This window comes from Prosopis cineraria, unplaced genomic scaffold (genome assembly GCF_029017545.1).
Source record: "Prosopis cineraria cultivar Desert tree isolate PC_DT_omini unplaced genomic scaffold, ASM2901754v1 PC3, whole genome shotgun sequence".
In the NCBI taxonomy this organism is placed as follows: domain Eukaryota; kingdom Viridiplantae; phylum Streptophyta; class Magnoliopsida; order Fabales; family Fabaceae; genus Prosopis; species Prosopis cineraria.
Genome location: NW_026555334.1, coordinates 6,488,732 through 6,504,986, shown reverse-complemented (window position 1 = coordinate 6,504,986; position 16,255 = coordinate 6,488,732). Strand labels below are relative to the sequence as shown.

The 16,255-nt window shown below is 33.8% G+C and overlaps 1 protein-coding gene across 2 annotated transcripts; it reads right to left on the bottom strand.

Annotated features, from left to right (window-relative positions):
• Positions 1-4,028: 4,028 nt before the first annotated feature.
• LOC129306004 (uncharacterized) lies at positions 4,029-14,659 on the bottom strand. 2 transcript variants are annotated; one of them, XM_054946287.1, is made up of 19 exons: positions 14,134-14,659; positions 13,405-13,536; positions 12,695-12,766; positions 12,401-12,471; positions 12,185-12,284; positions 11,996-12,094; positions 11,786-11,912; positions 11,220-11,353; positions 11,085-11,144; positions 10,682-10,917; positions 9,665-10,097; positions 8,700-9,023; positions 7,976-8,572; positions 7,711-7,884; positions 5,989-6,219; positions 5,622-5,905; positions 5,107-5,391; positions 4,383-4,505; positions 4,029-4,287 (listed from the first exon to the last, which is right to left on the bottom strand). In XM_054946287.1, exons 1-19 carry the CDS (start codon positions 14,281-14,283, stop codon positions 4,155-4,157), a joined length of 3,765 nt encoding a protein of 1,254 aa, XP_054802262.1. In that variant the 5' UTR covers positions 14,284-14,659; the 3' UTR covers positions 4,029-4,154. The 2 variants fall into 2 exon arrangements, with proteins under 2 accessions (XP_054802262.1, XP_054802263.1); XM_054946288.1 differs by having other exon boundaries at positions 9,665-10,094.
• Between the last annotated feature and the right edge of the window lie 1,596 nt (positions 14,660-16,255).

Sequence of the window (16,255 nt, the reverse complement as noted above, 5' to 3'; positions counted from 1 at the left end):
AATATAAATAGTTTTTAACAATAGTTCGTGTACCAATAAAATATCTATTCTCATAAAAATATGCACTATTTTAATTCTATTTTTAAAGCAGAGAGAGAAAGTATTTGCTTAAGTACTATTTATAGGACACCTCAATTATTACTGTATTCATCTTTATCTTTTTGCCTCTATTACATGTTGAAAATGTTATTGAATGCTAGAGTACTTTGTTTTCAAAATATGCATATTTAATAGGGATAAAATTAATAACTTGTTAAATTTTTAGATAGAGTTAATGGGATTTAAGATTTTTTTTAATTCAGGTAAAAATATTATAAGTGACTTATAAATAAGGTTAGAAAAAGCATTGTTTTTTGTTTTTTGCTCTTAATATCAATGACCAATAATAAGTGAGAAGAATGTCATAAATTCATTAAAAAAAAGCTAGGTTAATAAACGCGATGAGTAAAACCAAAAAATTTCTACAACTACTAAGTTATTTATAGTTTGGATCAATATTAGTTAGAAGAAAAGGCTTTATATGTTGGACCGGAATAAGTATATCTAAAAAATTGTTTTAAAAAATTATGTAACTTTTTAAAATTTTGCCCTTCTTTGTCATTAATAATCATAATAATCCCTCTGTTTTTTAACATTACAAGAAAAAAATAACCAACTTAAATATTTTAAAAAAGTTAGTTGAGTATATAATAATTATATTTAAAATTTAAAAATTCCAATTAAATTATTCTTATAATTAATAAAATAAATTTATCTTGTAAAATTAAATATTAACTAAATCTCTCTCTAGGGAATCAAACAATAATAAATAAATAATAGATGGCGATGGAGTTGCTCAATAAAGTTAATGGTTTTCTGCATGGAGGAGAGAAAAAAGAGTCATGCATTGAGGGAAAGCACGTTATAAGAGGGGGGGGGGGGATTAAAGGTTAAAGTTATATTTTTACCCCTTAAGTTTTTCTCATGGAGCAATTTATCTCTATATTGATAAATAAAGTAATTTTATTTTTAAATTATTTTTTTAAGAAGCGTTAAGCATCTTATAAAAGAATTTTTTTTACAACTTAAAAAATAGTTTGGGGATAAAATTACCCCACTTATGAGTACAAGGATAAAATTGCTTCTCAAAAAAAATTTAAAGATAAAAATATACTTTAATCCAAAATTAAAAGACACATGCACTGGCTTGTGAGTCTTAAGAAGCTTTTAAAGGTGAGGTAGTTTTGACAAATTTATGAGAATATGAGTAACATTGCTCTACTTAATAGCTTAGGGTATTTAGTGTTCTTGAGCAAATACATTAGAGGTAAAAATGTGTATTTATCCTAATGTTTAACTATATTTTAATATCTTTTTTCTTGTTTATAAGGAGAGAGTGATTTCTTAATCTTATTTATAAGTTATATCATCAAATTTTTGCCACAAGTTTTCTCTTTTACGTCATTAAATTAAGCAAGAAAAAAGCATGCTATTAAAGTTAGGGTTGCATAAAAAAGAACTGGACAAGACTAAACTTTAGTCTAACATGAAATGTGATCTCTTTTATAAAAAAATTGGGCTAAGCAACCCATAGTTTGGTCTGATGCAATTACAACCAGAAGATAATTAGCATTAGATTTGATCTATATGATTAGGGGACTAGTTTTGATAATCCAATACTCACTTAACTTTTTTTTCCTCTATGAGAGACAACAATTTATTTCATCTTGATAAACTCAATTAAAATAATAGAAATACTTATAATCATAGAAATACATAATAATCTCCAACAGCCACAACATTCAACATTTTTAATCTACATTATAGCAACAATTTAGCAACATACTAAATTAAAATTATATTACATAGAATGGTGAAATATGAACGAAGGAAAAGCTACTGCATTCAAATTTTAAATTATTCAAAGCATTAAAATAATTTTAAAGGATTAGATCGAATCAAGTGATCTGGAAGTTTGGTCTCCTATCTAATCCAATTTGAGAAGCAGTCTCTTTGTTCTATTTAGTCATTTGGAGTGATTTTTTTTTTACCAGACCAAATTGAATTAGGTTTGTTTGGGTTGGACTGGATTGGACAGGACAATCAAACTTTTGCATAGTCCTAATTAAAATATTTATATCAAATAAGAACAAAGTTAAAAGCTCATTAAAATTTTCAAGGTGCAATTAATTTTTTTTAAAAAATCCTTAATTAAGGATGTAATTAATAAAGTTTTATAATTAAGACATTCTATTAAATAAGGATAAACATAAAATAAGTATGTAAGACTTAGTTTAAAATGTCTTATAATACTAAATGGAGGGAATAACAGTTTAATGATGTGACTTATAAATAGAAAAAAAAATTTCTCTCTCTACCTTAAAAAATAAGACGTGATGAGTTATACTCTTTTTAGTCTCTATTATAAAACATTTCTAACCACCTCACCAGAGTTAAAAAAAATGATTAAGTCATCAATTTTGTCTAAAAAAATAACAAACTTCCAGTTTTAGCCATATTTAAATTTAAAAAAATAAATTTGCATTGATTCTCTCTTATAACTAATAAATCTAAATAAGGACAATATTAAAAAAATATAATTAATATCTTACCAAAGAGCCTTATATCAAAGGCCGTAATTATCATTTAAAAAGCACTTCATTCGAACCACAATATAAGATGCTCCCTCCGTCCCAAATTATAGGACACATTTAAATAAAATTTTACATACCAATAAAATTTATTAAATACACTTTACAACCTTATTTTTTCAAGATAAAAATATAAACTTTTAAAAATGCCTTTCATTTGATACTCCATTGATAAAAGAATATTGAAGAGAGAGAATATATGAAAATGATAATATTTAAAAAGCATCATTAATGAAACCTTATTTTTATCAAAATTTTTTATATTTTGGGACACTGAATCTTTCCTAAAAGTATTTTATAATTTGAAACGAAGGGAATATTTTTTAAAAATCTTGCTTAGTCTAAAATATAAGGCATTTTGTAACTTTTATAATTATTTTTTTAACTATACCCCCACCTTATTTATTACTCTTTTTTAAAAAATAATACATTAGAATTTTAGTTATTGTTATCAAAACTCTTATATAAGGTATTTAACGAGAGTATAATTAAAAAGATATAAATTTTTTAAGAAATTAAAATTTTAATTAATATTTTTTGACAACTGTAAATTAGTTATTGATGTTTTATAGTTTGATTTGGAAAAGGTACCTCATAATAAATACAAGAGAGAGTGTAAAATCGTGAGGAAAGGTGATGAAAGGCTTATCAGAATGACACTCAAACTAAAGTTTTAGTGGTCCAAACCTCAGTTTAGATGTAAAATAAAAAATAAAAATAAAAAACCTCATGGAGCTTGCTTGGCTTATAAAAGTTTGAAAAGAGCTTTTGACTGAAAACCGAAGTTAGACGACGAGCTGGTGACTGTGGCTTTTAAATATATGTTGTACTAATGATGTTAGTAATTAAGAATATTTTACCTTTGACAGATGAGATAACACTCACCATGATAAATATACTGACATATAATTAACGTCGTTAATTTTTGTGCTGAGGTGTAATTATGTTTCAACAAATTAAAATCTAAAACATGAAATAGAACATGCTAAACAATGCTGTTAATTTACTAAATTATAATTCCACTCAACACAAATTAACAGCATTAGGTACATGTCAATATATGTAACATTCTCAGGACAACCTTATCATCCTTTTAGGTATATTCAAAAATAGGAAGATTATATTACAAATGAGATAAACTACATGGATTTAGGGAAATGAAAAAAAAAAAATATATATATATATATATATAAACCTATACCAAAACATATTTAAATCATAGGGACCAATATTTATGTTTTTTTAAAAATAATCAACTCACATAGCTTAAGAAAATTGGTTAAGTATAATGATTATATTTGAAAATAAAAAATACACTACCTTTTTTCTTGTGTGTTTTTCTTAAAATTCCCTTGAAATGCACACTATCTACACTTACTTCGGGAATGAAGAGAATCCAAAGGCGAAGTGGTAAGATCTATCTCTATCTCATCTCATGTTTTCACCTCGCTGTCCACATGGATTCAGAGGTAAAAAAGGTAACAGGTGTCAACTGTACATCAATATATTTATGAGCAGAGTTATTTATTTATCAATTCTAAGATTGTTACACAGATGACCAAGCTCAGGTCTTGCGTCCATCCACGCGGCAAATTCCATTTCGTCAGGAGAGGTGCAGTAGAGATAGGATCTAAATGTAATGAGGAAAAAGTAGCGCCTACAAAATGAGAGGAAACAGAAAATTGGTTACAAAATAAAACAAACGGCCTTGATGCTAAAATGCTAACAGGAAAAGAGAGGTAGAAATTTTACCTCAAAGCCTTGATGCCCATGTCCATAAGATACGCACGTTCCTCATCATCAACATCAGTCAACTTCTCAAATTTATTACTGTAATAAAGAATATCATCTCGTAGATGTCCTGCTCCTGCACATCTATTTAGCAAAAGAAACAGGCTCAGAGCCTTAAATTTATTCTTCCCTCGGTGAATTACAAAAAGCTCAACAGATTTTGTTGACATGAAATCTTTCTTCTATTTTCAGAACATACACAGACCTCTCTTTGTTTTTTCAAAAAAGACTACTTTACACTCTTGTCCACTTTAAATTTTGCTGCCAAAATACCCTTCAATAAATTTAGTTAAAAAAATATGTATTTAGTTTTTTTTTTTTTTTGGATCTAACAGGGTGTAGTTTGATAAACAAATTTAATTCAGACTAGAGGAAGATATATTTTGTGTCAAAGAAATGTGTATATTTTAAAAACAGAAGAAAAGTCTATATCATTCTTTTTAACAAAAATAGAGATAGTAATAGCTTCAGCTATGTTGCCACATCAGAATACATGCAGAAAACCATTAATTTCAGAATGACTCAAGTTAGAACAATTGCAGCGTAGGAATTATTATATCAGTCCAAGCCCCACCCCCAACCCCATCCAAAAAAAAAAAAAAAAAGGCATTTACTTTATCTGCTTTGCTGTCAAAGAAGGTTATGGCATATAGTAAAAGCAGGTACACAAGCCTAAGTTGTTCACCTTTCAATAACAATGTCCACGTCCGCTTTGCTTTGAGGGCCATGTATGAGGACTCTTGTAAGGTTCAGTATGTCCCTGTAGTCACCCATCCTGAGTGCTTCTTCGTTAGAGGCTCGAGAGATCATATTGTCTTCAGACACTGGGGATATAGCCAGCCCAAGCAATGGATGCGGACTTTTAGATGCATAGTTTGCCTCTGCACCAATTTTAATACACATAATGGCCATTGCAAATGCAACTCCACCAAAACCTGTGTGTGATAAGAAAAGGTAACTTGCTGCAGAGCTGGTGAAAAGAAAAAAAATTAGAATATAGCATTTCCTATAAAGAAAAAATAACTCAAACACAGTATTATTGGTTAGACCCGCACAAAAGTACCTTTTAGAAAGCTTGCACACATAAAATGTAACACAAGGTACTAGGTACATATATTTTAACATCCGCAGGCTACTTGACACAAAAAAGGCTGGATAACTCCCAAGAGATGAAACGTAATAAACTGCCCAGGCACTTACTCATCTTTGCAGTACTGGATTGCATCGATATCAGAGGCCAACGCATCTCTCTCTCTTGCTAGTGGTATCCTCCGATAAACAATGTCGTATCCCTCATCTGTCAGGGCAGAATAAACTTCTGCAGGTGTCCTCACATCATCTGCGAAAATGTTTTCCCAGTATCCGACAACACCAGACTGATTTTTTGAAGGGTTGTATTCTTCACGATGCAGTAGAATTCTTCCACCTGACTTCCGAACCTCAGCAAGTATATCTTCTTTTAGTCGTGCCTCCATGTGTTCCACCTGCATCACCGTTACCATGAGTTGTGTAACAAAGAATTTTGTTATGTGTTCCACGAGACATGTTATTGTATAAGACGACATACCACAGGACCAGTGATGCCCGCATGCTTGAGTGTATCAACAGGCTTGTTTAACTCCCTCAGGACAAAAGGAGACCCATTGATATAAACAACTGCTTCCTCTCTCAGATCAGTCAATATAACTTTCTGAGCAACTGTGGTGTCTACTTTTGGCTTAGCTCCTAAATACGCTAGCATCTCCTTGGCACCAGTGATAGTTGGAGTTGCCATGCTATACACAGGGTATTCATCAACCTGAAAAATAGAAGATTTCGCATAATGGCATTTCACAAAATTATTTTTCCAGTAATAATAACGTGAAATTTCTAGCAACCAATATACTAGACCTAGGTACACTTTACATTAAGCCAATCAAAGAAGCAACTACATTAACAATGGGATTGCCTGACTGTATTGCATGTCTTTCTTCTCCTAGTTAGTTTCTCTAACAGTGATGTCTTACTAAGCCTTTATGAATGAAGCGAGACTGCTATGAGGGATTTAGTCATGTCTTGTGCTTTTTCCCAACCAATAGTGACCAAATAGACATATAACAGATTAAGCGTCTTCAACAAGATCATCGGGTTGAAGGTAAATCATCCAACATGCAATATAATCGGTTCTTCTGAAGTCTAAACTAGTCCTTTTAGCTCATATAATGTTACATCACTGTTTACGGTCATCATCTTGATAGATAAGTTTGATTAAAATAACTATACATTTTGGAAGTTTTGGTCATTTTTACAAATAACCTTGCTCACTTGGAATCTTATCATCTTATTAATTCTTAAAACATGGTCACAGGCATTATCTACAACTTATATGTTACACTAATGAAGCATTTCACAACCTATAGATACCAAAAGATTAATGTTAACCACATAGACCAAGTCAAATTAAATCCAAGAGACTGTTAAGACTGAATTACAACAAAAGTAACAATAAGAAAAAAGTTATGGGGACTGACCACACAGACAACCAGGCTGCTTCGCCTTTCAGCAAGTTGCACTGGTTAACCAAACATGAAACACCTCCTAATTGTTGCACCTAATAAATCCAATTCCTATTTTAGATATTATAATAACACTACGAATAAGCCTTCACTTGAAAATTTAATCTTTCAGGTTCAAATGGTCCTCGATCTGACATCAGAAACTCTATAAACAGGTGGTCAAAAGTTGTTTCTACGTGGCCTGCCATCTCCTAATAGATAAAGGTACACCACATAATATGGTAAATGGTCCATGCCATCCTATATAGCATCCAGGCAAAGCTACCGCCTGTGATGATGAAAGACTCAAATAAAAAGAGCACATGCCCTTTTCACTTTTTTGGGATAACAAATAAAAAATAACTCAAAAAATCTCTTCTTCAATGTTTCGTCTTCTCTTTTTCTTGCATCCATATATTTAACATTCTAAGACAATTGAATGAATTGAAAAGACTTAATAAATTCAAGATAATTAAACTTATTATTTACATTTACACAAGTTCTAGAATCAAAAGGAAATTAAAGGAGATGGAGTATTAAATTGCCCCATTAGAAGACAACAAACAACTAAATCGATTTTGCAAGGCTAATCATGCTGACAACTATTTTCATCAAATAAACATGTCGAAGATGCCAATTCTACCTAAACTTGGATGATCCTGTAGGCCCCCACTGGATGTGTAGCATTACTGTCTGGCAGCACAAATTTGATGATAGTTAGTTCTTTTGCAGTACATATATATATGCAAGCATACCTTGTAGACATGAGGTGCACCATGTATTTGCATGTGGCTGGAAGTTCTCTGACCCGGAAAGAAATACATTTTTAGTATGGAGCCCTTTCCCAGAACGGAACCATTTCGAGTCTTGACAACTTCCTCCATCACCATATCTCCATGCTGAGACTCCTCAGGTGCTCTCAATTCTTCCTGCATTCAAATTGAGCAATCCTACCTTTAGTGTTTTTTTAACCTTTTGGGAGGATGGAGGATAATAGATAAACAGATAGAAAGGATTTACAGGGACACTGAAAAATCGTCCTGGTCTCAATCTGATGCTCCATTTCATGGCCTGCACCTCTGGCCTCTGATGCAACCAATTCTTAAATGTAAATTTTAAGTCTCCTTGTCCACAAAATCCATCAAATGCTTCACTTCCAAGATATGCTGCAAATGCAATTAGACGGAAATACCGCTCCAAATACTCAGCACCACGGTTCAAAGCCACTCTCCTCACTCTAGGTTCAACATGCTGTTGATTAAAAATTTTTCTATATTGCAGAACAGCTTGGCGTATGTTTTGAAGTGCAGAACATCTATCAATAACAGCATCTAAAGCCTCTCGGCACTCCATCCCATTATCAAATAAAGTTGTTATCTTCCATAACAAGAGGATGTCATTTATGCCAAAAGCATCGTTACGTTTCCCATCTGTTTTTATTTGCAAAGTATTAGAGGCTAACACAATAGCATTACCCCCAGTTTCATCTCCACTGGAGAAATCACCATCCGCTTCATGTGTCACATCAACCAGGATTTTGATAGGCCTCCCATGATCAATTCGAAGCTTTACAAGACAAGCTATGACAGTGCCAGTGGTTGTTCTGCCTCTGCCCATCTGAGTTTGATGAGAAATTAGCAGCAAATTATGAAAATGAAATGAAGAGGATTAAGAAAAACGCATTACTAAAATACAAATTGAGCATAGAGGGTACAGCTTATGGAATAAAGGAATAAAAAGTTACCTGACAATTGAAAACAAAGACAGTGTCCTTTGAAGCAGAAGCAATATTAGCAGCAATTGTATCAAAGTCAGAACTTTTGGGAGCTTTTCCATCAGTAATGGGCACACGAGCATACTTAATGGGAAATCCATCAGCCTCCAAGCTTTTAAAAACTTCAAGAGGGGTTTGAATTGAGTCAGGGGTGACATGTTCCCAAGCATCAAATATCTCCCCTTTACCTGTTTCATGAATTACCAGTATGGCATTTCCATACTTGTCCGCTTCCCTTAGAATGTCTTCTTTTAACCGAGCTTCCATTTTCTCAACTCGTTCACGGCCAATTCCCTGAAAGTTAAAAGATGTTGGAATCACCAACATTTGCACAGGATAATTGGGGATAAAATTTGCAGAACTTGTCATGGAATTTAAAAAGGCATCTCAAATTAAACATATTGGATATGCTACATGTAGATTTTAAAAAAACAGTACCATGCACCTAAAAAGGTTAAGGATTATCCCTGAAAGTTAAGACCTGTATTACTATTAGGGACAGAAGCCAAGTAGACATTATATGACCATTCACTGTCATCTGTAAAAAGCAGCATTTCATAAACTAGAAATCTCCATGTCTGTGGCATTCCAGAAGAGGATTCATATTCCCTATAATGCTATAATAAATATTAACTCACAACACTCCCTAAGTAAATGCCATTCCTAATAAGACCACTAATGGTATTATCAGCCAACTACAAGGAGAATTTATATATAGCTCTTAACTTCTGACCCAAAAAAAAAAAAAAGATATATAGTTCTCACTAACATGTAAGGCGAAATCCACACATTAAACATCAAAATAGCATCCAGTGTTGCCAGATGGAAAAGCAGAAAATTCAACATCTATGGCATCCAAGTCAAATCTGCACTAGAAACTATCCCCTAACTCAGCTTTATTTCGGGGGAAAAAAACATGTCAAAGTAATTCTCACCGTGTACTCTAGCATATTCTTGTACGGTCTTTCAACCTCACGGAGAACAAATGGCTTTCCATTGATGTAAATAACAGGTTCTTCTCTCATATTATGCCAAAGTACTGGGCGCCCACCTTTAGAACTACCAATCCTATGAATGACAGATCGAATGCCATCAATAGTTGGATTTGCCACCCCATAAACTGGAAACCCTGGAACTTCTCTGAAATTAGGTGCTCCGTCCACTCTCTCAGGTAAACTTGGGTTTTGACAACCAGGACAGTGATCACTTTTTAGAATAGTTTGACTACCAAGAACCTCTCCAGTTCTTAATGCAGCAACCAGACCAATCTCAGAAGGGCGGCCATCAGTAGATTCAGCTATCTTCTTAAGAGATGGCTTCAAACTGGAATATCCTAGCGCACCCATTGGATTTCTCCTGAGCAACCTGCTATGATAGAAGCAAAACAAAAAATGTGTTACCAGCCCAATGTTAACAGTTATGAGAAGGTCATCAATGCAATTACAATCAGCAATCCAATTGATATGCCAAAAAACCATACTGTAAGAATATATTATATTTGGAAGTTTCAGACAATCAGCAAAGAGAAACTCCAAATTCTGATCATAATTGACATCTTCCAGGAGGGCAAGTACATGGTGCCCGATTAATTAGAGCCAACACAACACAATTTGGAACAGAGAACTTTACAACCAGAGGCTAATGGCAATATAGGAACCACGGTATTGCATAAAAGACCAAGACTGTAGGAACTTCTTGATAGAATTCGTTTGAATCTAAAAGCAATAACAACACCAATGAACTATTCACTTCCAGAACAGAGGTCCGGGGGCAGATAGCCCAGTTAAACTAATGCACTGCAAATAATCACTGCTAGCTATACCCATGCCTGGCCCAAAGCAAGCACTAATGTACAATCAGTTTGCCTTACTAGGCTTGGGACAACAGACTTAATGAAGGGAAAGTCATATCAAAAGGATCAAAACAGACTTCATTATTATTAATAGTTTTACCTTCGAATAATACTGTACAGTTCTGGCCTAGCTCTCATCCAGTCAGCAAAACTGCTGTGACCAGCAGAACTAGAACTGATTACAGCCCTTTCAGAATGAATGTAAACAGCAAAACATATTAAAAAGTAGTATCTCTCTAGGTACTCTGTGAAAAAAGAGAGTGATGCCTCCCTCTTCATTTCATCTGGTTGTCGCAGAATGTTATTGCGGTAGGTGGCAATTGCCTCACGCAAGTTCTGAAATATAATCAAGGCAAGAATTAACTGAGGAAATTTTATGTAAAAAATGAAAATCTGACCCTCAAGATACATTGAAAAGAATATGTTAAGAAAAAAAGAACAAAAGGGAACTTAAAAATTATTTCCGATAGAAATACAGTTTTAGATTCACAAGGTACAGATACCTGCATTGAAGCACACTTGTCAATAACCTTGTCTACTTGTCTTTTCCCCTCAACACCACCCTGGAAGCATGTGAAACATTAGGACAGATAATACATTTTCTCGGTCTTTACAAGCAATAAAGTCAATACCAATACCTCTAACACCCGAACCAAACTTCTTATAACTGCATATTCTCCCCTGCGGATTGTATCCTCTGAGTTAGGCAAATGATCAGCAACATCAGTGGCACATGAAGAAACTCTACCAATTGAACTGTTTTGTGGAAAACCTATCACATATTAAGATGATAATTAACATTTCATTAATGGCATGGAATTTCAACTGGTACACCCTGTTGTTTGAGGTAAACCAAATTGCAATAAGAATATAATGAGTCTAGTAATAGAAATTATATCACGTTGAGCGTATATTCAATTTTCTTTCCAAGCACTGGTCCCCAATAGTCTTAAACAAGGGTTATTCAATGTAGACAATATCAACCCCAAATCCATAGAAAAGCAAAGTACCTCTCATTTAATAAATAAACTAACCACTTTCATTTTTTTTTCTTTAAATGAAAAACGTTAAGACCATATGTAAAATATGAAAGAATCCACTTTCTAGTATTGACTATTCTTAGATAAATCATGAAAAAGTACAAGAAAATTGGCAGCAAAAGTAAAGTCAGAAAAGTTGAAGGAATTAATGTAAGAAGGAGTACCAGAGTCTCCAATTCGATTAAGGTAAATCAAAGTTGCAATGACCATTCCAGTTGTGGTTCGTCCACGCCCCATTTGACAATTAAAAATTACCTCTGTATTTACGTCAGCCTGAGAAATTTTGTGAACCTAAAATCACAATGAAAGTAGCTAAGATACACGCACAGTTTCAATGAATGAAAATGAGTGTTTTATGCAAATGTTTTTTGTACCAAAGCATCAAAATCCATTTCTTTTGGTGATTTTTCATCAGTTATAGGAACACGTTCATAATCAACTAGGTATCCTCCCATTTGCAATTCCTCATACACCTTTAGCAAAGAAGACAAGTTTGATTAGTCCATAAAGAAAAACTGACATTGTAGCCTCAAGCAACCGTATTAAACAAGTTCCATCTGTACCTCTAATGGCGTCTTCACAGAATTACATGACACTGGTTCCCATTGGTCTATCATCTGACCATCTGGCAGTTCATCAGTCACAAGGATCTTATTTCCATATCTGTTAAATCAAGGTGCAGTTAAGTTTGGCTATCAAGCATGGAGGAGTTGCAGACAATAAATATGCCAATGAGTTGCATGTGGCAGACAGGAAATAAATAATGTAGAATTACATACCTTGCAGCTTCCAACAGGATGTCTTCTTTCAAACGATCTTCCATTTGCTCAACCCTTTCCCTGTTGATACCCTAACCAAGTATAAAACGCCAGAACCAGTTAGAAGGCATACCAACTACAGCTGTACCTTTAGTTATCTCAATACAACCCAAAGAAGATAATCCAAGTGGTAAAGCTAACATTAGGCAGACAGCCAACATAAAAGCTAGACATTTCACATAAACAATGACCGTTAAGCAAAAAGAACATACCAAGTTAAATCATTAATAATTTAATAAGTTTACAATAAAATACCGTGTACTCAAGGTTGGAGAATGGCCTCTCCACATCACGTAGAACAAAGGGGCGTCCATTAATGTACACAACCTGATTACAAGAAAAGGAGAAAGAAGTGAAATATTAGAAAAGATGCCATGAGTATTTTTTAGAGGATTCTTTTTATTAAAAAATGGTTATTTGTTCAGAATAAAAATTCAAAGAATGTGAAGATTGTAAATTATTAATTAAGCATGTGCAGAGTGTCTGAGTGTCAGCTACATTAGTTGGTTAGGTAGCCTGTAAAAGGGAATGCATGAAAAGGATTAGATGGCTTATGTTTATAATAGTTCAGCTAATTCCCAGTTTCTCGTCTCTGTCCTTAGAATCTCCCCTCCTCCCTCTCTCTCTCTCTTTTTCTAATTACCACTACACATCAGAATGTCAGCCAAAGCAAATTCTCAAATCTCAACAATTAGAGCATCTAATACGTGCATATTTAACTCTTAAAACTTAAAGCTAAAAATCATAAAGAATGCCAAGGGAATAATGCGTAAAGGTTTTGATAGCCTCCTTTGCTGGAAAAAGATAAGGGAAAGAAAGGCTCAAAAATCAAGAGGGGGATACATTTAGCTATTTAATAAATTGACCGGCCAAATGTCAACAACTAGTGCATGAGAGCATTAAGTATGATTGAATTAAAAAAACAAGCAAAGTGAGTAGTAACGGTCACTAGAAAACAGACATACTGGTTCCTCACGAAGGTTAATCCATAGAACTTGTGCTCTCCTCCCTCCAATTTGGGCACCAATATGCTTGAGAACATTTTGTATTCCATCAGTTGTTGGGATAGCAACACCGTGAACATGTAAGGAGTCAGCCTAGCAACAGTAATTATTAAAACAAAAAGATGTCAGCAAGTTAAGAAAATGCAACAAAACTTAACAAACAAGAGGAACAAAGATTTTAGTTTCGGGGGTGCCAATAATAAGTAGATTCCACGACTCAGATGGCTCTGAGAATCAACGGAAACAAAAGAATTGATATAATTGCATTTGAATGTTCACACAGTCATGCATAAATAAACATCGAGCCAACTAACATTCTAATAACCTAACTAAATTTAATTAATATCAGAACTGACCATGTCTGTTAAGTGCTTCTTGGTCAGATGATTAGGACGCCTAAAAAATATCGATTGAAACCAGTTTTCCCTTATATCAGAAATTCTACAAACATCAGTTGAAACCCACTTCTTAATAGGGTCGCAAATGAATCTAACAAAGCTTGGGTTTCCAAGAAGCCAAGAGCACGTAAAATAATAGTAATAGGATTTAATTCAAGACGCCGTAAACTTTTTCCGGTATTAAACCTACCAGAAGAATGAGTCCAGCTGAGGCCAATGAACACAAATGCAGTAAGCAGAAACAAGACCAAGAAAGGTTAAAAGGAGAATGATATTATTAATTATTAAATACCTGGCGATAATTGGGAGCACCTTCGATCTGAGGAGACAAGCGCTTGTTCTGGCAACCAGGAAAATGGTCACCCTTCAAAATTGTCTTCTTCCCCAAGACTGATCCTCCTCTCGCCTTCATCACCTGCTCCAGCTCTTTTGGTAACGACATATTTTTCTTTTTTCCACCTTCTAGAACCTTCACGAATCACTCTCTTTCTCACGCACAGTCCAAACAGGTGCGCATTCGTACTAATTCCGTTAAGACTTCTCTCTTTTCTTTCTTCAAATCTTCCGCAATTCAGTTTTGTTCTTGGATTGGATCATAAGCTATGAGCTCACAGCAATGAAAGAAAATCTCAGAAATGGCTGAAATGGTATGTCACATCATTCGAACGTACAAGTGATTTTTTTTCCTTTTGCGTTGTCAGCCTTCTGAAATGGTTGGAAGAAGTTGATTTGCCTTTTTCTTCTTGGCCTTGATTGTACCGGAAAAATTCTTGATTTATAGTCCCGCGGTTTTCCTGAGAGCTGACGAGTTCATGGGTCGTCGTCTTTTTTCTTCTTTTTTTTTTTTTATATTAAAAGGATGATTCATTCATTACCAGATATTACAAACTCAAAGCGTATATAGGCCATTTCTCTTCCCTTCCTTCTCTTCATGAGTAAGGAGGGAGGATGGTTAAAGAAATATTTCTCCGAGGTTATATTCTGAGTAAATTTAATAAGAGTATCAGCTTTTTTAACAAACATTTGAGTCTTAAACTCAATGTTAGCAATTCAGTCTCTATTTATAATCATTATAGCTTCTTGAATAATATCCCAATACAGGTGATCCAGTTGAAAATCTCTCAAAATCAAACTTAAAGCATTAACACAATCAGAAATAATATTAATTTTCTTGATTCCAAGATTTCAACTATAGTGAAACCCAATGATAATAGCTTTGATCTCAGCAATAGTTGTTGGCAATGATTCTATCTTTGAATAGAAACTCAAGATCCATCTTCCACTCTGCTACCTGATAATTCCTCTCATCACACTTCCTCTATGATTTAAGCACGAGGCATCAGTTTCCAAAGTGAAGGACTCAACATCTTGTTGAGGTTAATAGTTGTGTGTAGATCGATCTCTTCCTTTCAACACTGTGCTTTGCTTTATCCTAAAATCCTATAATACTTTAAAAAAGACATTGTTTGTGTTTTCCCATTTAGCAAGCTCTTCCTCTCCAAACACTTTTTTACATTTATTGACCCAAATATCCCAACATACATAAGAGAAAAGTATATCCCAAGGAATGGACTTAATATTATGGTTACCTATTTCCCTGTTAAGATTCCATGTAACCCACTCCTTGCCTTCTAATTGATTAAACCTCTCCTAAAACTCAGGAAAAACAAAAGCAAGCCATTTATTTCTAACGTGGCAACAATCACAAAGCAAATGCATTAAAGTCTCATCCCTATTACAACCATACTAGCATTTGTTATTATCTTGAATACCTCTCTGTTTACGGAGATCAGCCGTATGAACCCTGTTTTGAACAATAAGTCATAAAAAATGACTTCATTTTTTACAACACCTCAGCTTTTCATATGTGTTTTTCCATCGCTAGTTGTACCTGCAGATAAAAACATATAAGCAAATTTAATGTTAAAATTTCCATCGAGTGATGGAAGCCAGATGAAGGGGTCTGTTTCACTCCTCTCAACAAAAATTCTAGTGCAAGCTATGGTGTTGACAGTTTCTGAATCAAACCATAGTGCCAATTTCCAAATATCCTACTCCCCATTTGGTTGGATGTATTCAAAGACTTTCTCTTCCACATTACAAACAAGCATATTCTCACAATTAACTTCAGCCAAAGGTTTCCCTAAACCTATCCATAAATCCTTTCAGAACAAGATTTGCTGTCCTGTAGTGATTTGTCTTCCTAACCCATCTTTAAACTCATTCCAAATGTTAGCAATGCTACGCCAAGTTAAAGGAGCATTTTTTTTTTTATTTACTATAAGCATCTATTTCATTCCACACACACACACACTTACTCTCCATTGGATTGGATGCAATCCTTCATGGCAGAGTCGAGTCCAGGCAATCCAACGTGAGATTATGTGTAGATGTAATGATGTGCTAATCATTTT